This window comes from Talpa europaea, assembly GCF_964194135.1.
Source record: "Talpa europaea genome assembly, chromosome: 4".
NCBI lineage: Eukaryota > Metazoa > Chordata > Mammalia > Eulipotyphla > Talpidae > Talpa > Talpa europaea.
In genome coordinates, this window is record NC_140070.1 from 146,089,183 (window position 1) to 146,111,680 (window position 22,498).

Below are 22,498 nucleotides of genomic sequence, written 5' to 3' on the forward strand. Positions count from 1 at the left end.
TGGAGGCCTGGCTTGCTCTTGCCCCGCAGTGCCAGCTGGAACACTCTGCGCACTCAGGAGGCTCGTCCTCCATTTTGCCTTTGGCGATGGCAGGCAAGCTGCTGCACCCCAGGGTGCTGGCCGGGCCTGTGGCTGCCCGCCCCCAGCCCGTGCCAAGCAAATGCAGAAATGAGGCGCCCGGAGGGAGCGTTGAGAGGGCGAGGTGAGGAGGGCCTGGGAGGCAGCCCGCTCTGCTTGGGCGCGGGGGGTGGGTGCCCGGGGCCCAGCCCTCTCTGAGGGCGTGGAATCGGAGGAGAGCAAGTCGAGAGCCCCCGGGCCACCAGGTCAGCGTCTCCGGCGGACTGGGCCTGGGCTGAAGGCCTCGAACCCCGGAAGGCCTGTGGGAGGCGGGGAGGCCGCCCCAACGAGGTGGGGAGGAGTGATGCGTGGAGACGCGTTCTGTTGGTCCGGCCCCATGTCACCGCCCCACGGGGCTGCCGGCCTCCCGCCCCGGGGGCCCTCAGGGCCGGAGGGTGCTTTCCTTCCGCCCCCCACGCTGAGAGGGGAAGAAGGGGGCGCGCCCCCAAGCCATGCACACACACAGCGAGCGGGGTGGAGGGTCCCCCGCGCGGGGTGGGGGGATGCGGCCGTCACTGCCGCCTCCTTGCGGCGCCCTCACTCTCCTCGGGCGGGGGGCCGGGAAGCCATGGCCGACGCGGGCCCCCAGGCGGGGTGTTGCGCGGCCCTGGCTGGAGAGGGCGGGTGGCCAGCGGGGGGTGCTTGGCTCCAAGTCCTTTTTAGATTAATTTTTATACAGGAGCTGGGGGACGGGCCAGAGGTGGGGGGATGGGTGAGGGGACTCGCCAGGCAGGGCGGGGAGCAGAGCGGCAGATGGACCCAAGACACTGCCGAGGGGAGCGGCGGGCTCTTGCTTCAGGGCGACCGCGAAGCCTCAGTGTCTGCTCCGTCCTGGCTCACACCCGGAGCCGCCGCAGCACCGCCCACGCCGAGGGACTCAGGTCCCACAAAGGGACCCTCTGAGCACCCCACCCCTCGGACTTCGCTGGACGCTCAAGGCTCCTCCCTCCCGAGTGACTGCGCCGCTCTGAAGCGGCCCCGCCGGCCCAGGAGCGCTGGGGGCCAGGACTGCCCCGGGGACCCGTGTGTCCACCCTGCCCACGTGGCTCAGCGCCAGGCCCGGTGGTCAAGCTCGCCTGGGTGACTGCCCGAAACCCCACAGGGCCTGCTGGCGGTGGCACCAGGCTGGCTCTGGGAGGGGCGGCCCCCAAACAGCACAGAGCGGGGCTGGGGGAGACCTGGCAGCGCCCACGCCAGGTGCCTGCTCGGGCACCGCCTCAGCAGACAAGGGTCCCGGCCGAGAACTGGAAACGGCCCCAAGGCTCCCGGGCCGCGCGCGCCCCCAGGAACAGCCACGCCAGGGACCCTGCGTCACTACAAATTTTATTCAGAAACCCATCTTTGTATTTTTTTGTTGTTTTTTAAAAAACCCCCGTTATGAACTTGTTTGGTCAGTGGGCGGCGCTCCCGCGCGGACACCGGGCACCGGCAGGCTCAGAACCGCCCCGAGCGCTCGCGATCCCGCGACCGCCTCCTGTCGCGCTCCCGGCCGCCGCCACCACCGCCGCCGCCGCCGCCACGACCGCGGTCTCGAGAGCGAGAGCGCCTCTCCCGGGACCGGGACCGGGACCGGTGCCTGCAGGAGAAGAGACCCGCGGTGAAGGCCGAGCAGATGCCCGCAGCCGGGGCAGCAGCGCCCCGACCTCAGAGGCGAGCGGGAACCTCGAACTGGCTGCGGCGCCCGGCCGGGCCACCTCGGGGGCAGGGAGCCGTGACCGCGGCAGACAGGCCCGCCAGCCAGGGGGCCAGGGGGGCCGCCCGCCCCGCCAGTCTGCCGTCCGCCCCGTCGTGCGCACCCGCGGGCACAGCTGTCCCGGCCCCGCGGGCGCCGCCACTCCTCCAACACGAGCCTCCCTAGACCAACCAACCCACGAGACCCAAAGAAACCCACGGGTGAAGGGGCGGGACACCTAAGGGAACAAGCTGCCCTCGATTCAATCCCCCCGCACCCGCCTCTCCAGGAGCACAAGGCCTCTGCCCCCCGCACTCACTTCTTGCGCCGGCGCCCGTACAGCTCCCGCCGCAGCTCTCTCGAGATGGGCTTCAAGTGCATGAAGTTGCAGAAGCCGCCGCGCGTGCACTCGCTGCGGGGGAAGCACACGCTGTGACCGGGGCTCACGGCTCCCCAGCGGCCCCGACCCCGCGGCCCCGCCGAGCGGGCACCTACCCCATCTCGTACTGGCGGCAGCAGGCTTCCCGGAAGTCTGTGACCGGGGAGAGCTCGGCGTGGATCGGCTGCCCGTTGAACCAGCGGTTGTTCAGGTCGATCACAGCCTTTTCCGCGTCTTCTTCGCGGCGAAACTGCCAAGCGCAAACGGAAGTGCTTGCCCAGACCTCACGGGCGCGAGGCGGCTCAAGGCCCAGGGGCCCCTGCACCGGGGCGCGCCCCGACACCGCTGCGCTGGCTGCAGAGCAGCCCGGCCTCCGAGTGCCGTGGCTAGGGGCACGCGCACAGGCGCGCCAGGGCGGGCAGTTTTACTGACGAGAAACGAACGGCCCAGCGCCCCCGCTTTCCCCGGGCCCGGGGTGCTGCCGACCCTCAGAGCAAGGGCGGCCCCACGCTGGGGCGGGCAGCGGTGCCTACCTTGACGTACACGTTGCCCACCAGGTGGTCCCCCAGGTTGTCACAGACGTTCATCTCCTCCACCTCGCCGTACTTCTCCTCCATCTCCGTGAAGACCTCCTGGCGGGACAGAGATGTAGGGTTTGCGCAAGGGATGCGCGCGACCGTGACCACAACTCGGGGCACTCGGACGCGGCTCAGTCCCCCGACAGGCGGGCCAGCCCCCCTCACCTCGAAGAACTCGTCGTAGTGCTCCTGCATCTCCACGTCGCTCACGGCGCCTGCGGGCGACAGACACCTTGCGGGTTAGCACGGCGCCCCCGCGCCCCCACTGCTAAGCCACACACATTCCGCTCCAGAGAAGACACACAGCACGCGAGGCCGCACGGCTGGCGGCGCAGGCTCCGGCGTGGCCGAGCCTTAAGTGCCCGCGTGGCGGGCTCACTCCTGGCTACCAAAACAGTAAGATCACGACGAGTTTTAATCTGCATCACAGGGCCGTGTTCTCAGGAAGGCGACTCTCGCGTCAATGGAAATTTTCTTTTAGGATTTAAGAGACGCCAGAGCGTCTCAATGACTTTCTCATCGGGCTCAGACAAGCCGAAGTCAGGGTGGCGAGAGCGTGTGTTCCTGACTAGCTTCCTTCCCAGTGTCGGCCGCACAGCGCGCTCGGAAATCCTTTCTGATGCGATTAAAACCCACACGACCGTGAACACCCGGGCCGCCGGCACGGCCGGGTGCTGATGCCCTCGGTGAGCGAGCTACGAGGCTTTGTTGAGGAAAGCATTCTCCTTTTATTTCGAAAGTCTCTCCACCAGCTGCACGCTTCTCCGCGGCTCCTGCGCAGAGGTTGGCGTCCACTCCGCGGTGGCTCGCGTGCAAGCTCGCCTCCCCCGCCTTCCTACCGGTCTTCCCGCCAGGCCCCAGCCCCCGAGCCTAAAGCTGCGGGGTCACAGAGCTGGCCGCGGGCGGGGAAGCCCGCGAGGGCCACGACGGCCTGACAACTCAACAGGCACCCTGGCCCGGGTCCGCCCAGGCCCCGTGCTGCCCGGGGTGGGGCACGGACCCCACCTGGATTCGGAGGTCGCGGGGTCACGCGCTAACTTATGCTGGGTGGGGCTGTTCCATTTTAGCTACCTTGGAAACCCCAGGAAGCCAGTTCGCTTCAGAACCAAGGCCTACGAATGACTGGACGGCAGCGGCCAGCTCGCCCCCCCTACAGTCACACGCCCAGAGCGCCAGCAGGACCGAGTTAAAGCGCGGTGCGGGGGCCGCTGCCGTCCGCTGCCTCAGACAGACGCGCGCAGCCGCCGTGGCCTGCGGACGTGCTCTAGCGCCCGCGCGCTGCTTAAAAATTCCGAGGCGCTCAAAAGGACTTGAGCAGCAGATTAGAAAACCGGCCAACTAAGAAAGGAATGACTTGACATTACTTTAAATAGCACGACTTGAAAAATAGGAAAGTTTTCTGACACCAGCATTTTTAAGCTAGGGCCCGCATTTGTTCGATCCAAGCGTAAAAAAGGTTATTTACACAGGGAGAGGATTATGTCAAAAAAGCGACCGTTTGGAGAAACTGGTAACCTGGCCGGCTGTAACCATGAAGGGTCGACGCCCGCATTTCAGGCTAACAGGTGAAATCGACTCCCTTCCTAGGCCGAGACCTGGACCCCACTTAGTCGGACAAGGTGGCCCTGGAACAGGAACACGCACACGGCAGAGCGGGCCCTTCTGGGGCACGTGCAGGTGAGACATGGGGCTGGCCCGGACCCTCCCCGCGCCGACCCGGCGGAAACCGCAGGGCGTCTGCTGGTTGCTCCTCACCTACCCCTCCACTCCTGCCAGCGCCAGGCGAACCACCCCCTCCACCCAACAGTCTTAGTCTTAAAAAAAAAAAACAACAATAAAACAAAGCAAAACCAGGCCCAGGGCTACACTGCTGAGGGAGGCGCTCCGGCAGGGGCAGGTCAGCTCGGCAGCAGGACGGCAGCAGGACGCACCCCGCCAGGCACAGATAGTGTGCACTGCGGGGGCAACCCGAGCCTCCCTGCTGGGGAGCAGGGGTGGAGCCAGCTGAGACCACCACCCAGTGTGGGTCAGTCTCCGCCCCGAGGGCTCGGCCGCGCCCCTCCAGGAGCGCACAGCGGGTGCCCGGGGGTGCGGAGGCCTGAACGTCACAGGAGCCCGGTGCCCTTCCTCCACTCCCCCGACACCAGCATGCACCCTGCTCCAGGACGGGCCTCCGCGCACCAGCGCGCGGGACTCAAGCCGGTGTCTCCCAGTAGGGAAGGCGGGGGCACGTCCATCAACACTCAGGTTGCATCGTTTCTCCCCAAGGCACCCTTTACTCTCCGAATCTAGTGACTGCGCCTGAAGCCGGAGACCCTTGTGGGAAGGTTCTGGCAAACTGAGTTGGCACAGGGCCGGGGGTTGAGGAAAACTCAGGGGTCCATGCAAACGGGAAGCCCCTCTTTGGGGAAGCTTCTAAAACAATGGCGTTTGAAGGGGGAAAATGTATAATAAGCAAAATTTTAAGTCAAATCATTTGAGAACAATTTGGTTCTTTAACGTTCCTGCAAGCGAGACAAACGTTCGCTGCTGCGCTCTCCCGGGGAGGACTCTAAGGGGACTTGTAATTCCAGCGTCTTCTCCCCTGGGTGACGGCCAGAGGGAGGGAGGGAGCGCGGCAGCAGCCCCCCGGGCCCGGCGCCTTTCCTGTCTGGTCTCCTCCAGCGAGTGGCAGGAGCTCCCACCTCAGCGGAGGCCTCATGGGGGCGGGGCGAGAGCTCTGGACACCCCGAGGGCGGCCGTGACACTGAGCGGCAGACCCGGTGGAGCCGACACTGGGCTCTGACGCGCAAGCCCAGGGAGCCGGGGAGGGGACTTGGAGGAACTTACAGCGCAAACCGTCAGCAGACTGGGAAGAGTTTTGAGGGTTACGGTAAATGTTCAAGAGGGCAATGGTCTGAAATACAAAACGCAACAACTTTATATTACGGAAAATGAAAGGTAAACACTTAGCCGTTTCCTGTGAAGATCGCTTCGGTGGAGACTCAGCGCTGAAAAAAGAGCAAGTTATTTTCTCTGGAGGCTGCGGTGCGGCCTCGGTGACGGCCGCCTCGTGACGCCCTACCACTGCGAGGCAAGAGAGATCCCATGGTGTGCCAACATCGCGCTCCTCCTCGGGCGGCAGGCATGCGCCTTCCCGGCCAGAGCACCGGGTGCCCGCAAGCCCCGGACGAGGCCCCTCGGCCGCGCCAGCTTTTAAGGCAGGCCAAGCGCCGCCAGGGCGGGGCGACGCGGCACGAGGAGCGCGATCGTTGCACGTCATGAGATCTCTGCTTCCCAGAGGAAAAATCATGAAGGTGAAATAAACCCACACTTCCTGGGCGACTTACCTTGTTGCTTCCTAATCATTCCTAAGACTCTTAATTGCGCAGGAAGAACTTAGTAAGTGCCCGGGGTTCGGTCACTGTGAACACCAGTGATCGGCTGACGGCCTCCACCAAGCGCCACGCACGGACTCCCGGGCGGCAAAGGGCAGCCAAGGGGAGGCCCGTGGTGGCCTCTGCCGGGACAGCCTCCCGACCCCGCGCACGTATCAAGCTCTGGCTGCGCGACCAAGGACCTCCGTCACCTTGTCCTGTTTGCAACAGCTCTATGTCAGCAGCTCAGAAGCCAACGTGGTTTGTCTCAATTAAGAGCGGGCTCTTTAACACCATTGTTTTAAAAAAATTCCTCCAACTGTGGGACTTACAGTGTGAGCCGTCAGCCGTCTGTGCACTGTTTTGGGGGTTACGATAGATGTTTTGAATCAAGATGGTCTGCGGGGAAAAAAAAATAAAAAGGGGAATTCTACTGGCTGCTGTGCATATATTAGACAATTGCAAAGAGACAACTTGTCTGCAATGGCTAAACGCTCACTCGCTCGCTCCCCGCAAGCAGACGCTTGTCCGTGAAGAGCACACCCAAACCATCATATTATGAAAACAGAGTCTGAGCAGGGACTTAGGTCAAGTCAGCCAGCAACCAAGAAGGAATGAAGGCTACTCTGCGAACCCCGTGTCGCTCGAGCGCTGTGACGCCAGGAGAGAACGCCAACCCTGTCCGCGCTCAGCAGACCTGACTCGGGGAGATTGGGCCTCCTCACACCCGCCCCGGGCAGCGTCACTTTTAAGAAGCCAAATGCGTGTCAACTCTACGCAGCTCTCCGGCTCGCTGGTCTGCAGGACGTGGGCGTGCCCAGCGGGTTTCCCACGGCCGGGGCCTGACCACCGTGTTTACACGTTCTTGGTGGGTCTCTGTTTACATAATACAATAGCTTAAAACATTTGCTCTTTCCGATCCTTCTTTTAAGGGAAAAAAAAAATCCTTTTAGCCCTTGTGCTTTAAACTGGATCAGGCAGACTTGAAACCTTACATTGTACCGTTCTTCTTAAAATCAAGTTGTCTGAAAAAACAAACCATGTTTAAGTTAGTAGCTAATACATCACATGAATCTTAACGTCCACATCACTGTAAGCAGCTTTAAAAGAAACCCAAATTGAAATACGCCAGATTTACCAGCAGAACCAATAAACCACAAGATTTAGAAAAAAGTCAACGTTTAGTCTGACTAAGACGTGTCTCCACAGCAGTTTTGTGTTTCTCCAACCCGCCGGCTCCCAGCACGCTGCGGGGGAGTAGCGGTGCCAGCTCCCCAGGCCAAGGCCCACTGGGCACGGGAGCAGGCATCCCCCAGGCAAGCGAGGCCTGTGCCGAGCCAAACTTACAAAGCCTGGGGGGGTTCAGATGTTTCCCAAAGTCAACCTGACTCAGTTTTCTGGGGAGCAGTGGAGCGCGACAACTCTCAGAAGCTCCGCTCACAGCCACACGGCGGGAAACCCGCTGGCGGCATCTGCCGGCTGATCCGACAGCGAGGATGAGTGAGTCACTGACCAAGGGAATGCTGCGGTCCCACCGAAGTCGGGGGCGCTGAGGTGGCTGGAAACCAACCCAGGCAGCAAATCAAAACAAGGCAGGTAAATCAATGCATGTATCCGACCCCCAAACTTCATGGAAGCCATGCGCTCGGCCCACAGTGCTCAACCTGACGCCACAGCACCTCAGGAGGGAATCAGTGACTCAGGAAAAATGAACTGAGCATTTCTGGGAAGTGGAAAGAAAACTAACTTGGGGGACAAGTTCTCTCTCTCAGCCCGATATCAGTAACCCCCCCAAGGACCCCCACCTGGGACGGTGGGTCAGCTGGCCAGTCTATGGCCATGGGCCGAGTGGGGGAGCTTTAGTTCATAAATCAGAATGTTAAAAGTCAATTTCAAAAAAAGACTTTAAAGCAAGTTCTCTGGCAATCTAAAATTTAAGAGAGACACGTTCAAAGACATTCGCGTTCTACCAGCTACCACAGGAGTGCCGTGCGTGGGGGGACACCCGTCACGCGCCCCTTCGGAGCTGCACTCCTGGGGGTGGGGAGAAGGCACAAGGGCTCCGGCCCCATGGCCAGTTTTCCTACTTACAGGAAAACACACACGTCTCCTCTGCCTGAAGTTTAAGCAGCATCACCAGAAAGCTGCAGGCCCCAGCAGCGCCAGCAGCGCCAGGGGCTCAGCCCAGAGAGGCCAGAGGCGCCCTAGGCCTGCTGCAGCCAAGGAGGGAGAGTGACGCTCAGCGCGCGGAGACTCGGCCCAGGCTTTTCAGGCTCCAAGGCCCTGACAGGCGCAGCGGGACTCTGCCCCGGCACCAGGCGCCTTCTCCCGCCCATCTAGCACTGACTGCGGGAGGGGGCAGCCCCTGACCCACAATTTCTTGCGCCTTATTTTTTGCTGCTGTGACATAATGGAACTGCTGCTTCCTCCACAGGGCTCTAAGAGGCCTGACCCCGGGAACGCAGGTCTGCGACAGCCACTGGCATCTCTGCAAGGGGACTGAGCACTTCCACTGCATGAGTGTGTGTGGGTGTTTGTGTGTGTGCGCGTGCGGGCAGAGGCCCCATGGCCCCTCCTGGGGCCTGGGGGGGGGGGGAAAGGACTGCTCTGCCTGGCCATGGCCAACAGCGGGCCTACAAGCTTGAAGGTGAGCAGTGTCTCATGACAGGAGCAGTGACGCTCACACCGCCCCCGGGGTAGCTTGCCTGCTCCCTCCTATCTACACAAAAGCACACACTTATGGACACAAATGAAAAATAATAATAAAAAAAAAATGACCTGCTTATTCTGTAAAATACATGGAGTTTTGACAGTTTACATGAAAACAGAGAAAATTAAAAGAAAAAACAAACAAACCTGGCTAAAGGTCGGTTTATTGTGCAACCGAGAGCACCTGTCTCCATGACGACACGCTCCAATTTTGAAATAAAATGAACAGTTGACTCTGTAAGGGAAAAGAAGAGCCGATTATTTTGCTGGGAAGAAGTCAGCTGGAAACACAGCCCCCACGTGACACGTGCTCTCAAACGACCTCTCTTCACATCACGAGAGCAGAGGCAGGTCTTAGTGGGAGAGGCACCCCTCTTCCCATCTTTAAGGGGCTGCTGCGCTCCAACTGCTGGCACAAGCTCGGGCACTTTCAAAGGCTGCCGCTCCATTAAAATCACCTCCACTTTTATGTATCTCCTCGGCTCTCGCCCGCTAAGTGAATGTTAAACTAAAACTAAAGTGAACGCCCACATATCCGCTCTCCACTCTGCCGTGATGAAACTCTCGGGGACACCCGCAGGGAGGAAGGTGGCTCCAGACCCCGACTCTGCTGAGAGCTGCCTGGATGCGGCATGTCACCCACGCCTCTCTGGGTCTCAGAAGGCACAAGCAAAACATGGAAAAAGCCAACCTGGCATGGCTCAAGAACTGGATATAAGGTCTGTGTGCTCATTAAATGCAATCATTATTCAAATAAACAGAAAACAAAGTCCAGTTCTCTTAGCCGAGACACTGGACCAGTAGGAAATTTCCAGAAACAGATCCGAAGCAAATAATTTTCGTTTCAACACACTGAAAAGTTTTAGGCAACTCAATGTGCCTGTAGTTCCTCTGTGGCCTCTCCAGGCCACCCTCTGTCCCTGTCACAAAGCCCTCCCCAGCACCGCAGATGCTGTGGCGCCAGATGGAGTCCAAGCTAGTGGGCAGGCAGGGCGCGGCGCTCACTGGCGACCGCTCGCAGACAGGCAAAAGGGGCAGGGATGTCCTGTAAATTCAACGGAGCACCCGTTTGTTTAGGCAGTGGATTAAAATGAAGGCCTCAGAGAAACCCAATGGAGCGTGAAGACTGACTAGCTGTTCACTTACCCCTGGGCAGCATGAGTGGGAAAGGCTGAACTTACCAGGCAAGGGAAATGGCCACTATGTATATTTGCAACCTTAGATGACTTTCATTCCATGATGCCCAGCTAGAATTCTGTACATCAGTCACAACTTTCCTAGCAATAAATCTGGTGACATGCCCACTACACTACTGCAACAAAATGAAAAGACAGAGAGAATGTTGTGATTTATTAGCTCAGAGAAGGTACTTCAGAAAGGTCAACCCTGTTTAGATTTAGAGAATGTCCTCAACTTCAAATTCACAGTCAGCTAATTACTTTAACTGGTAGAGGCCTACATGTTATTTTGGATTAAAAGAAAAAGGGCAGAAAAAGGGCTTCGTGTTTCAGTTGATTCTGCTTCCCGGAAACGGACCCCCTGGGTCTCCCCGCAGTGAGGAGGAGTAACCGACATAGCCACTTGTGACCCGGACCCTGACCGCGATGGAACGTGTTCATTTACTGTAGGAATATAAAATGCCACTGAACAAACTTCTGAGGTAGCACGAGATGTGGGGAGTGAAGAAACTACCTGATACAGCCTTTCCCAGGAGCAAGAAAGCAGCAGCCCGGGTGCAGGCGGTGTAAGACGGAGTGGCCCGAGGGGCGCAGAAGGGGCGGGGCCGACCATCCATCCCCAGAGATGGTACAGTATCGTCAACAGTATGTATTTAAAGGCAAGTTTCAAACCCAAGCGGCCACTACCGGGAAGTCAGGGCACGGAGGGTGTGTACCTCTTCCAAAGTATGTAAGTTTTAATCCATTTCCTTTACTCCTCTTTTACTTGACATGTATTCCCCTTCCCTCCTGGAGTTCCTTGGAAATATGATCCAAATTTTATCCATCCTGAGACCCCAAAGCTGGCTGAGTGTTCACCCCCAATAAATGCTTCTGGAGGAATCCTGACTGATGATTCTGTCTTGTTTTTCTAGAAAAGAGTGTAACCCCCTATCCCGGCAACACAGAAGAGTCTATCGTGTATGAAAGAAGACATTTTGCAAGACAGGCTGCATCCTGGAAAACAATTTAAACAGTGTTTAGAAGAGCGGCGTTAAAACATCACCTCTGACAGCGTAGGGGCTGGGGTGCAAAGCTGTTCACACAGCCCGGCGCCTCCCCAGAGGGCGCCTGAGGACCCCAACGCCTCAGGCGGACGCTGAGTCTTCAGGTTTTTCAAACTAAGCCATCCTTCAAAACGCCTGAGGTCGGTTCGAGTGCCGGAATTTAATACCTGCCAAGGTGGCGAAGTGGCAATTTGGGGGGCACCTGTAACCTAACAGAAGGTTGGGGGGCACGCAACCTTTAAGAAGACAAAAAACCCTCTTCCCCAACGGCGGGGTTTCATCCTCAAGTGTCCTGGAAGCCTCGGTCTGGCCGGGCGGCCGGCGCACGCGGCGTCCGCGAGCCCCTCCCCTCCCCGTCGCCTCAGGAGGCCCGAGCGCCGCCCCGAGCGCCGCCGGCTCGCTGGGGGGCGCAGCCCCGGCCCGGCCCGCGCGGCCGCCCGGCCGCCCGCCCGCCTCGCCGCCGAGGGCTCGGGCGGGGCCGGGGCCGCCGACAACTTGGGCGCAACTCCGGGCGGCGCGGGCCGCGCGGGAGAGCGGGAGGCCGGGCGGGGAGGCCGGGCGGGGCCGGGGGAGGCCGGGCGGGGCCGGGGGGCCGCGCGGGGGGGTGGGGGAGGGGCCGCCCGCCCGCCCGCCCGCCCGGCGCCCCACGCGGCGGCGCGGTCCCCGAGGGCGCCAGGCCGGAAGGCCGCCGCCCCTCCCCCCGCCGCCGCGCCGCCGCCGCCGCCGGCCCCCGCGCCCCCCGGCCCCGCGCCCCCGCCCGGGGCCCGGCGGCCCGCGCCACTCACTTGTCTTTCTCGGTGCCGAAGATGGAGGCCAAGTACTCCGCCATTTCCCACCCGCCGCCGCCGACCCTGCCGCCGACGCCGCCGACCCAGCCCGACGCCCGCGGGAGACGTCACCCGGACGCGACGCCGCCCGCCCCGCCCCGCCCCGCCCCGCCCCGCCCCGCCGCGCGCCGCGGCGGCCCAATCGGGCGCGGCGCTGCCTGCGCGGGGGCGGGGCTTCCCCCCTCGCGCCCGCGCGCCGCCCGCCGGCGCCCCCTGCCGGCCTCCCGCGCCCCGGCCCCTGCGCGGCGGCCCGCGGGCCCCGTCTGCGTGGGGCGCCCCGGGCCCCCGGGCCTGCCGGGCTGCCGCCGCGGCCTGCGGGGGACCCGCCCGGGGCGCCCGCAGAAACGCTCCGCGGGCCCCGCGGGGGGCGTGCGGGGGCGCAGCCCGGGCGGCGAGGGAGGCGGAGCCCGCGGAGCCGGCGGCCGCGGAGCGGGGGTCCTTCCGGGCGGGGAGCCCCGGCCGCTCCCCCAGGGCCCCTGCTCTGGGCGCCGGGCCCAGGTCAAGCTGCGGGCGGCCTCCGGGCTCTCCCGGGAGTGGGTGCCCGGCTGCTCGGGCGCACGGCCCCTGCGCCGCCGAGGGGTCCCCGTCGTGCTCCCCGCGCCGGGGTGGGGGGTCGGCGAGCTCCGAGGGCTCTGCTTCTGGGCTTGACCTTGAGGGGCCGAGGAGACGCTACCAAGGCCGGGGTCGGGGGGGCTGGGTTGCCGCGAGCAGTTCCATCTTGGACCTGTGGCTTTTTGCTTTTTTTGTTTTTTAAAAAAGATTTATGCAAACAAGAGCTGGGGTGCAGGCCAGAGATGCGGGGGGTGAGAGATCCACCAGAGACAGAGCCCGGAACAGAACAGGCAGACTGACTGGAACACACTGCTGAGGGGAGCAGCGGGAGACCGGAGAGGCCTGCTGTGCCACCTGGGTAGTTCCGTGGCGGGGGATTGAACTCTTGCTGCAGAGGCTGCAGTAAGCCTCATAGGTTGTGTCTTCACCCCTTGTGCCACCAGGGAGGCCCCTGTTGCTTCTTTTTAAACAAGGCTTATTCTTACTAAGAATTATTCTTTTTTTTTTTAAAGATTTATTTATGCACACAAGAGCTGGGGCACAGGCCAGAGATGTGGGGGGTGAGAGGACTCCCCAGAGACAGAGCGGGGAGCAGAACAGGCAGACTGACTGAAACACACTGCTGAGGGGAGCAGAGGACGAGACAGGAGAGGTCTGCTGCTCCCTGTGGGTAGCAACCTGCCTGGGCATGGAACTCGGGTTGCAGAGGCTGCAGGTAGCTTCATAGCGCTGTCCTTAACCCCTTGTGCCACCAGGGAGGCCCTTAAGAATTATTCTTATTCAGAAGGTGGGGGTTTCTCTGCGGCTGCCTCCTTTCTGCACGCTCACCAGAACCAACGATCCATTGCTGGCCCCGTGGGCTTTGCCGGGCCTGCACCTCGGGGCTCTCCCAGCGTTTCCTGCACCAGTTCCACAGCTGCTTCCCCTCTTCTAGGCAGCGGTTCCAGCAGCATCCACTGCTGAGTGGTGTCACCTGAAGATCCAGCAGGCAATTCAAAAGGCAACGCATGTTTGGGTTCAAAAAATTGCAATTAGGGGCATACAGAATCAGGAGAAACCTAAAATGTGCCCCAGGGAGGGACAAAGTCAGGAGGTTTTACAGGGGAAAGGAGGAAGGGGAGGCGAGTGGTTAAGGAAAGAACGACCTACCCTGACAAGCTCCAGCTGCCCGGGCGGCCGCCGCAGGCGTCCTGGAGGAAAGGCGAGGTCAGGCCACACGGGGCGATCAGGGCTGCTGCTGTCAGCCGCTCTGCGCTCCGCGTGTCACTTGGCCCGAGTGTCCTCCCCACGCACTCCCACCACGCCCCAGGTCCCTGGTGCGAGTTCAAGACCTAGAAGCAAGAGCCCCTCCTTCCCTCCCCATCTCTGCTGCCCCGGCTCCTCCTGAGTCTCTTCAGGGCCCCCCCCCCGCATGCTCCAGCCCCCCTGGCCCCTCAGCACCCCTTTCCGTAGGTAGGGCGCGGGACAGGGAGCCTCCCCTTTCCACGGAGCCCCCGCTCTGTGACGGCCGTGGCTGCTGGCTCTGCTCAGGCCGCGAGTCCTCCTGACCCCGGGTGCCCGCACAGCGGTCTGCCCCTGGGCTCCCGAGGACCAAGGCTTGGGGCCAGCTCGGAGGCGGTTTCCTGGCTCCATTAAAGAAATCAGTCTGTAGATGTCAGCGTTGCAATTTCTGTCTGAGTTCACTTGTGCCGCGGTGACAAAATGCTGAAACGAGCGAAATCTGTATCTCCGTTCTGGAGGCTGAAGTCCAGGACCGGGTGCCCGCAGAGCGACGTGCTGGGTGTGTGCTGAGGGTCTGCTTCTTGCCGTGGGCGGCCTCCACCCTGCGCCCTCAGGGAGGGAGGGGCAAGAGCTGGGGTGATAAGGGCCCCGATCCCACTCATGGGGGCCGCCTTCCCAGCCTAGTTACCTGCCCAAGTGCCCGCGTCTCCCGATGTCGGGAGTTAGCACTGGACGTGTGCGTTGGGTGGGGGCGGAGGGGACCGGCACTAACACTGGGACCTGGTCGGTTTCTACATATTAATGGGTTCAGCAGCCCCCTCTTTGGCCAGGTGCTTAGAAATGCTGCCCTTGTCAAGAGCAGAAAGCCGGCGAGTCAGGGACGTGGGGAGCACTGTGACATGACTTAGGGGAGCAAAGGACCAGCAGTGGACACTTTTCAGATTGGGGGTGACCAAGAACCACTGAAAAACGGAAACCCTGCAGGAGAGGGGAGCCGAGTGGGGAGGAGCTGTCCACGCCCAATCCGCTTTTCCGAGGGGGCGGGCTTCAGGGGCGCTGAGGGCGGGGTGGCGGGGAGTCTGCCGCCTGTGCCGGGGAGACTAACCTGCTCTCTTCCCTGGAGGAGGTAGAACTTCACCCTCATCGCTGTCTCTGCTGTGCCTCCCTGGGAGCTCCCTCACTGCCCCCGACCCCTGGGCCGCTCAGCTGCCCACGCCGGCTGAGGTCTGGAGCCGGGTGGCATGGTCCTCGGGCTGGCCGGCTGTCTCCCACGCCCACGGGCACGCGTGCTGGCTTCCAACTTCCCATAGCTTCCCCCTCGGGCCCATCTCTCTGAGGCTTGCTTGGTTACTTGCCAGCCTGGGAGTACCTGAGGGGTACCAATGGCTTCTTTGCTCCCCAACAGCTGCCGGGTGGAGGGGGGGCGGTCTGACTGGGGTGGCCTGAGCGGCGCTGGCGTGGAAGAGGCTGACTTGTGCCAAGGAGTGTCGCGAACAGCTCGGCTGCCGCAGGAAGAGCTGAACTTGAAAGGTGCGCATGAATATTCAGAAGGTTGGCTGAGAAACAGCGAAGTGAGACAATCTGAACGTCTTGTGCTGGAAAGCCTCTGGCTAGAGGCCTCGGATGATTACACTGATGAGTCGCTAAGATCACATGGGGTGCAGCCTTAGCCGAGGTGGCTGCTGGAGATTAGAAAGGGGGGGTAGGGCTTCGGGGGCAAGCCTGGTGGGTCGGGAGGCAGCTGGTGATGGAGACACGTCGCGTGAGTGGCATCTGCGCGTGCTGTGGCCTGCGGTGCAGGCGCTGGGGGCATCTCCTGCCTGGTGAAGGTTAGGGGTGAGCGCGCCGCAGATGATCCACCCTGGAGGAGAACCAGCGCCCTCTCCCCTGGCACAGCCTCCCCACACAGCCCCTTCCACAATGTGTTTTGAAATGTGTTTCTGATATTCACCTCCCCCCAATTTGTGAAAGGAGCTTTGCGCTCCATGAAGAGTGAATGTGAGTGCTGGGGGCGGCATGCGTGCTTGCTTCCTGCTGCTGACCCACCCAGGGGAGAAAACCTGCCGACCCAGCACTGGTGCCCGCTGGAGAGACTCCCCCCCCCCCTGCTGACCCAGCACTGGTGCCCGCTGGAGAGACCCTCCCCCCCCCACTGACCCAGCACTGGTGCCCGCTGGAGAGACTCCCCACCCTGCTGACCCAGCACTGGTGCCCACTGGAGAGATCCCCCCCCAACTGACCCAGCACTGGTGCCCGCTGGAGAGACTCCCCACCCTGCTGACCCAGCACTGGTGCCCACTGGAGAGATCCCCCCCCCCCACTGACCCAGCACTGGTGCCCGCTGGAGAGACTCCCCACCCTGCTGACCCAGCACTGGTGCCCACTGGAGAGATCCCCCCCACACTGACCCAGCACTGGTGCCCGCTGGAGAGACTCCCCACCCTTCCCTGACCCAGCACTGGTGCCTGGGGCACTGGCAGGACGGGCGGGCCCCTTGCACGTGCCTGGCAAAGACTTCAGCACGGAAAACTGCTTGAAAATGAAACCTGCAGGTGTGGCCTGACCACAGAAGAGGATGCTATCAATAGAAACTGTGGGTCCCAGGTCAGGCACCCCAAGATGTGCCAGAGTAGCACATTAATTATTTTTCGAATTAAGGAATCAGTCTGCCAGTGAGCGGTCCCCTAATTTCCCTTCCTCCCAAAAGCAGGGGTTTTCTCTGACTCTCCTTCTGTTCCCAGGAGGGCAGGGAATAAAGTCTCTGTGAAGGGCACCCTGACTGGATGGAGGGTGCCCGCCGCGTCAAGGTCGGGATGGGGGCAGGGAACAAGCTCCACTTAGCTCCCTAAATTCCTCATCCAAACCAGAGCTTTCCAGAATGTCTCCGTCCTATGTGCTCGTCCCTGACGTGTTGCTCTCTCGTCTGAAAACTGCGGGGATGGCTGTTTTAGTCATTAACTCGGTTCCTTGTTCCACACACCGCCTCCTTGAGCACGGAATTTAATTTATTGTAAAGATTTATTTTATTTATGCATACAAGAACTGTGGGGGGAGGGGGAGATGAGAGGACTCCCCAGTGACAGAGTGGGGAGCAGAACAGGCGGATCCACTGAAGGCCACTGCTGAGGGGAGCAGCAGGGAGTCAGGAGGGGTCTGCTGAGCCATGTGGGTAGCTCCCTTGTGCTACAGTGGCCTCTGATAGGCTCATAGTGCTCAGAGGTAACCCCTTGCGCCACCAGGGGGGCCCCATGAAATTCAATTTGTCTTGTTAATCTCTGAACTTGACATAGGCCCAGCCAAGGCCGCTAGAGGAAGTGCAGGGGAGAGCCTTGGGGAAATTTCCTTGACACAAATGGCTGCCAAAGCCGGGGTCTGGCCACTTGCCGCTCGAAAGCCAAAGCTCAGGGATGGGAGTCGAGGAGGGCAGCAGCAGGTCAGGAGACAGCATCCTGAGGGCGGGCGAGGGCTCTCAGAGGCCCCTCCCCTCTGCCCAGGGGGCCGGGGGCTTTGAAGGAACAGGGCCTGCGGGCCCGCATGCTCTGCCGTGGCCACCCAACTCCTGGCCCTGTGGCCACAGGGCCCGCGCCGTTTGTCAGGGGCGAGGGCCAGTGGCCCACGATGAGTCCTCCTGCTCTCTGCTGGTTTGCTGGTGTCCTGTAGTTTGGCTTCAGGAGCAGGGCAGGGATGAGGAACGTGGGGTCACCAGCTGGCTGACAGCCCCCTCCTCTTCTGCATCCTGCTCCTCATCTTGGGCCATGAGTGGAGGTCTGTCTTCTGGAACCTCTGCTGTTCAACAAGAGTGGAGATTTGGGGACTTTAGAGCAGCAGAATCTTCTCTAGTTCGATTAAGATGCGACTGGTTGTCACCGGGCTGAAATCCCAATTGTCCAGACCCTTGAGTTATGGTTATTTGGAATTTTTTAAAAAAGATTTATTTATTTATGCACACAAGAGCTGGGGTACAGGCCAGAGATGCGGGGGGTGAGAGGACTCACCAGAGACAGAGCGGGGAGCAGAACAGGCAGACTGACTGAAACACACTGCTGAGGGGAGCAGCGGGGAGACAGGAGAGGTCTGCTGCACCATGTGGGTAGCTCCCTGGCCGGGGATCGAACTCAGCTGCAGAGGCTGCGGATTGCTTCATAGTGTGGTGCTTAATCCCTTGCACCGCCAGGGAGGCCCCTGGTTATTTGGAATTTTAATGTCACCAGACTTGGGAGATGAAGGAAACTAAGCCATTCAGGAGACACAGGCCAGAGACCAAAAAAAAAAAAAAAAAAGAAAGAAAGAAACTGAGTTAGGGGCAGAAAAATATGGATTTGGCTGCAGATCATTGATGAGTAAAATTGAGATAAGCAAGTCACCATTGCAGTGAAGAAGATTAACAGTGGAATAGAAACAGAAACCTGGAAGAAAGAACATGATGATACAAGCAGAAAAGAATGAAATAAAAAACAGCACGCCCCACATTCGGAAGATCAGAGTCGAGAGTCATTCTTGAAAAATTGAACAAAACCGATGAATCTCTGTGCTCTGACCACAGAGGAGGCGAAAGAACCCAAGGAAGCAGCAATGGCAACGGGCGTGAGAATGAGGCTGCGGCCGAAGGGGCTCGGGTGACAACCCAGGCCACGATGAACGCCTTCAGGCTGAGAGATCCGAGCGCCAGGCAAGGCTGGGCCAAAAAAGGGAAAACCTCAATCGCTACGGTTGACTTAGGGGAACACACAGGAGGCCAGAAGCCCTGTGATCTATGGGCCCTATTCACTGAACCAGCAGAAAAAATGTTGCCAAACAGAAAGGGCAGTTTTGCCAACATGGAAGGGGCAGCTTCGGTTTCTCAGAAACTCCTCCAGGGAAAAGAAAAATAGAAAACAGGCCTTTCCAGGACGAGCCAGTCGGTCCTCCTGTCCAGATGAGCCAATCATAGCATCTGCCCAAGCCAGGTAAGGACAGTTCAGGAAAGACAGTCACAGCTAATTGCATCCGAGCCTCGAGCCTCGGAGCAGAACACCCGTGTCTGAGCAAACGGAGCCTACGACCCCCTCCTAGCCCTTTGTAGGCAAGGCTGGGCTTGCCTCGGGCGACACGTGGGAGCTGGGAGCTCTGGCTCCGAGCTGGCCAAATGACCCGAGGCTGTGCTCTCCCGGGCTGCCCAGCGGGCCAGGAAAGCCTGGTCAGGAGGGTGGAATGGGCGCTTGTGCCGTGGAGCAGATTTGGACAGTGAGAGCCAGGAAGTGGGAAGGAACCAGCTGCTCAGCTGCTGTTCCGAGTCGCCCGGGAGGGGCTGTGGCTTCACACCTGCTTGTGTCCTGTTACGTCGTGGCAGACCGCACATGACACGGGGTTACAGCAATCACACGCTGCGTGACGTCATGTCATGCTGTGACCACCCTCCTTCCTAGCTCCATTCTTCCCTCCCATTGGCTGCTCTGGGAGTGCACCTCCCAGTTCACATTCCCACTCTGCCCCCCGCTGTTTTCTGGGGAGCCTGGGCTGAGACAAGGACCTGGCTGGGTTTATTCGCAGTGGGGGACAGGTGACAGCCGGCCACGCGCGGGCGGGCACGCCTCTCCAGGTGGCGGCCAGAGAGGACAGGGCCTCCCCTGGTTGAGCAGTGGTTGAGCGCTGGGCTGCGAAGCTGCCCGCAGCCTCTGCAGCGCGGGTTCGATCCCCGGCCTCAGGCGAGGGTCCCGCATGGCACGCAGACCTCTCCTGCCGCCCGCTGCTCCCCTCAGCAGTGTCCTTCGGTCCTTCTGCCTGCTCTGCTCCCCGCTCTGGCTCTGGTGAATCCTCTCACCCTCACGCGCTTCTGACTGTACCTGGTGCTTGCATAAATAAATAAATAAATCTTTAAAAAAAAAAAAAAAACTTCAGGGCAAAGAAGGAAAATGTGCCAAAGGGAGGGACATCCTGGTGGTGTTGGTCCAGCCTTGCCTTGTGCTCGGATCTCTCTGGCTGATGGCCCCGGGGCTCCCTAGCACCCTTGCCCTGCTTCTGGGAATGCACGGAAGAGTTTGTGATGGAAACAGCTGCTGAGCTGGCACCTTCCGCGCACAAGCCACTGTGCCTGGTGAGCAAAGGGCACAGCCACCCGCGCAGCCAACACACAGTTTGACGCCCGGCCCAGGTTTGTGCAGCGTGGCTCCTGCCCCCTTCACAGTGTCTGGGGGCCTCGGGTCTTCCCCAGTGGGGGCAGCGCCAGGTCTGCAATGGTGTAGAGCCAGGACCAGCTGACCCTGGCATGTTCCCGCTGAACACAGCAAGGCCTGCTGGCCTCAAGCGTGGATTTCTGGGTGAGCCCCACTGGGCCCTGGAGTGGAAAATCAGGGTGAGGCAGACTGCTGGCGGTGGGGGGTCTGTAGACAAAGCAGACGCTGGCCTTTGTGTGAGAAGGGCTGGCGCCGAGCTCGCGGGCAGCAGGGGCCAGATCGCCGAGGGCCTGTCGAGGACTGGAGAACAGCGTGGCGGGGCAGCGTGGACCTGCGGAGCTCCCTGGGGCTGCAGGCGGCCCCTGTGCTCTTGAACTTCAGTTTAACTTTTGTTCTTGTCAATCTGTCTGATGCTGGCTTGAATATTTTCCTAAATATCACCCTCCAAGAGCCCAAGTACCTTCCTGGCAGAATCTGGGGTGGGGTGATGGCCTCTGTTCCCCGACACTAGTGTTCCCACAAAGTCACGCCTCAGTCTGTGCCGGCGCCGCGGCTTACAGTGTCGAGCACGAGATGCGAGCGTCGCGGGGCCACGGCCGAGAGCAGGGCTGAGGTGGCGCCGCTTGTCTCCTCGCCCTCGCCCTGATGGGGGCCTCCCTCACGGCGCGCACACGCCCAGCCTGACCCCCGCGCCCACCCTGGAGACTCCAGCCCAGAGGCTGCAGGCCGGCTGCTTGCGCGCGGGAAGAAGACGGCTCTGCTCACAAGTGCAGCGGCCCGCGCTGCTGCTCCCGTCGGCAGAGCCGTCCACGGGGCCGGGTGGCTCGGTTGCCGTTACACGGAACTGCGGCCCTGACAGCACTGGCCCGCTCTCTCGGGACCTGGAGCCCAGACGCCCAAGACCAAGATAAATAGAGAAACAGGTCCCCGGGGAGTCCATGCCAGGCCCCGCCCGCGCGAGCACCTGCGGCCTTTCAGCCAGCCCGGGTGGCCCCAGGCCGGTCCCTCTGGGGCTTCCTGATGAGCTCAGTGGGGCATCCCGTAGACCCACCCCCGCCGTCCCCGGGAGGTTGCCCACAGCCGGCCACCCGCTTTCTCCCCATCGGCGCCCTCGTGTCTGAGCGGGCAGGAAGGGTCCTTTCCTAGGGCAAATTCCACCGCTGGAGCCTGCGAGTTTTGCCCTGAACCGGGTGTTGCAAGGGTGCTGCCACCGAGGCCCCCGCCCTCCTGGCTACTCCTGCCCTGCAGCCTCACTTCCACAGAGCAGGACTCGCTGACGCCGGCGTGGACAGCACTCGCCCACCGGCCTGCGGGAGAAGACTTTGCAGTGAGCGCTGGGTGCGGGCGACCATGCCCGGCTGCCCGCCTGGGGCCTCTCCTCTGTCCAAGGGTCAGGGTGGGAGGGCCCCCTAATCACAGCGGTCAGGTACACCGAACCTCAAGGCAATGTCAAGGAAGTGAACGCGGGCCCTCACGGAGCAGACCCTCGACGGCTGCCCCTTCAGCTTCCTCTCGTTTCTTCCGTTTCTGGAGACTTGCGCACGCTTCATGCGTAATTTCTGTAAATTTGGTCAACTTTGGAAGGCAACGACTTTCACGCGGCTGTGGTGAGGTTTGGGCACCTCGCGCAGGTCCTGTGCCTGGGCTTCCTCCTTTGAAGGGGGCCGAGCATCCACTTGCAGGGCAGCCTCCGGGCCCGAGCACCACGTGTGCACAGCTGGCTCGGTCCCTGTGCTGTCTTCACCGCGCCCTGATGAGCGTGGGGCTCCCGTGACCGTGGGCCCCCGATGTGTGTGGGCTCCCCAGTGAGTGTGTCCCCCCATGAGTGTGGGACAGAGACCTCCTGGCGTCCACGGGTCTGTGTCCTCCAGGCCCTCAGCCCAGCAGCTGTTCCTGCTGACTGGGCAGCCCCCCCAGCGCCGCTTCCAGAGAAATCCCTTAATGCCGCTATTCTTCAGAGGCGTATATAGGGAGGCTGGTGCCCCAGCCCCACCATACTCGCTGCCAAGAGGCCCTGGCCTGCTCCCGCCTCAGGTCCCGCCGTGCCCAGGCCGCCATGGACGTGGCCATTCAGCACCCCTGGCTCCAGCGGGCGCTGGGCCCCTCCTACCCCAGCCAGCTGTTCGACCAGTTCTTTGCCGAGGGCCTCTTCGGGGGTGAGCTGCTGCCCTTCCCACCCCCACCCCCCGTCCACCCGCAGCCCCTGCTACCGCCCGCCCCTCTTCCGCAGTGCGCTGGACTTGGGCGTCTCCGAGGTAGGCCCTGCCGGGGGCCAGGGTGCTGGGCCTGGCTGCAGGAACAGCGGCCAGCGCTCCATGGGGTCCCGCTCACCCTCCCACCTCCATCGTGACCCAGCTGTGGTTGGTCACGCACCTGCCCCCCAGGGCGAGCATGACGGGGCGGTCCCTCTCCGCAGCCCTGGGGTAGTCAAGGTCCCTTGGTCCCTCAGGCAGGAGCCCCCCACCACGCCCCAGGCCCATTTTCAGCCGCAGAGTCACCGAGACGGCTCCCTGGGCCGGCAGCCTGACTGGCCGGGGCCGCATTCTGGGAGGTCCGGCTCCACCCTCTGCCCCAGACACAGGCTTGCCCAGAGCGGGTGTGGGCCGGTCAGTGCCAGGGACCAAGAGCGCCCCGGGGGCTCTGGAGCGAGCGGAGTGAGTGGGGGAGAGCCCCGTCTGCAGCATGGTGGGGACCCTCACGGCCTGGGGGGA

The 22,498-nt window shown here is 61.6% G+C and overlaps 1 protein-coding gene across 1 annotated transcript; it reads right to left on the minus strand.

Moving 5' to 3' along the window:
• Positions 1-1,457: 1,457 nt before the first annotated feature.
• On the minus strand, positions 1,458-11,864 carry U2AF1 (U2 small nuclear RNA auxiliary factor 1; the record flags this gene model as incomplete). Its single annotated transcript, XM_084231086.1, has 8 exons — positions 1,458-1,693; positions 2,109-2,201; positions 2,285-2,418; positions 2,702-2,800; positions 2,912-2,961; positions 5,576-5,642; positions 8,959-9,046; positions 11,821-11,864. 8 exons carry the CDS (start codon positions 11,862-11,864, stop codon positions 1,552-1,554), a joined length of 717 nt encoding a protein of 238 aa, XP_084087212.1. The 3' UTR covers positions 1,458-1,551.
• Between the last annotated feature and the right edge of the window lie 10,634 nt (positions 11,865-22,498).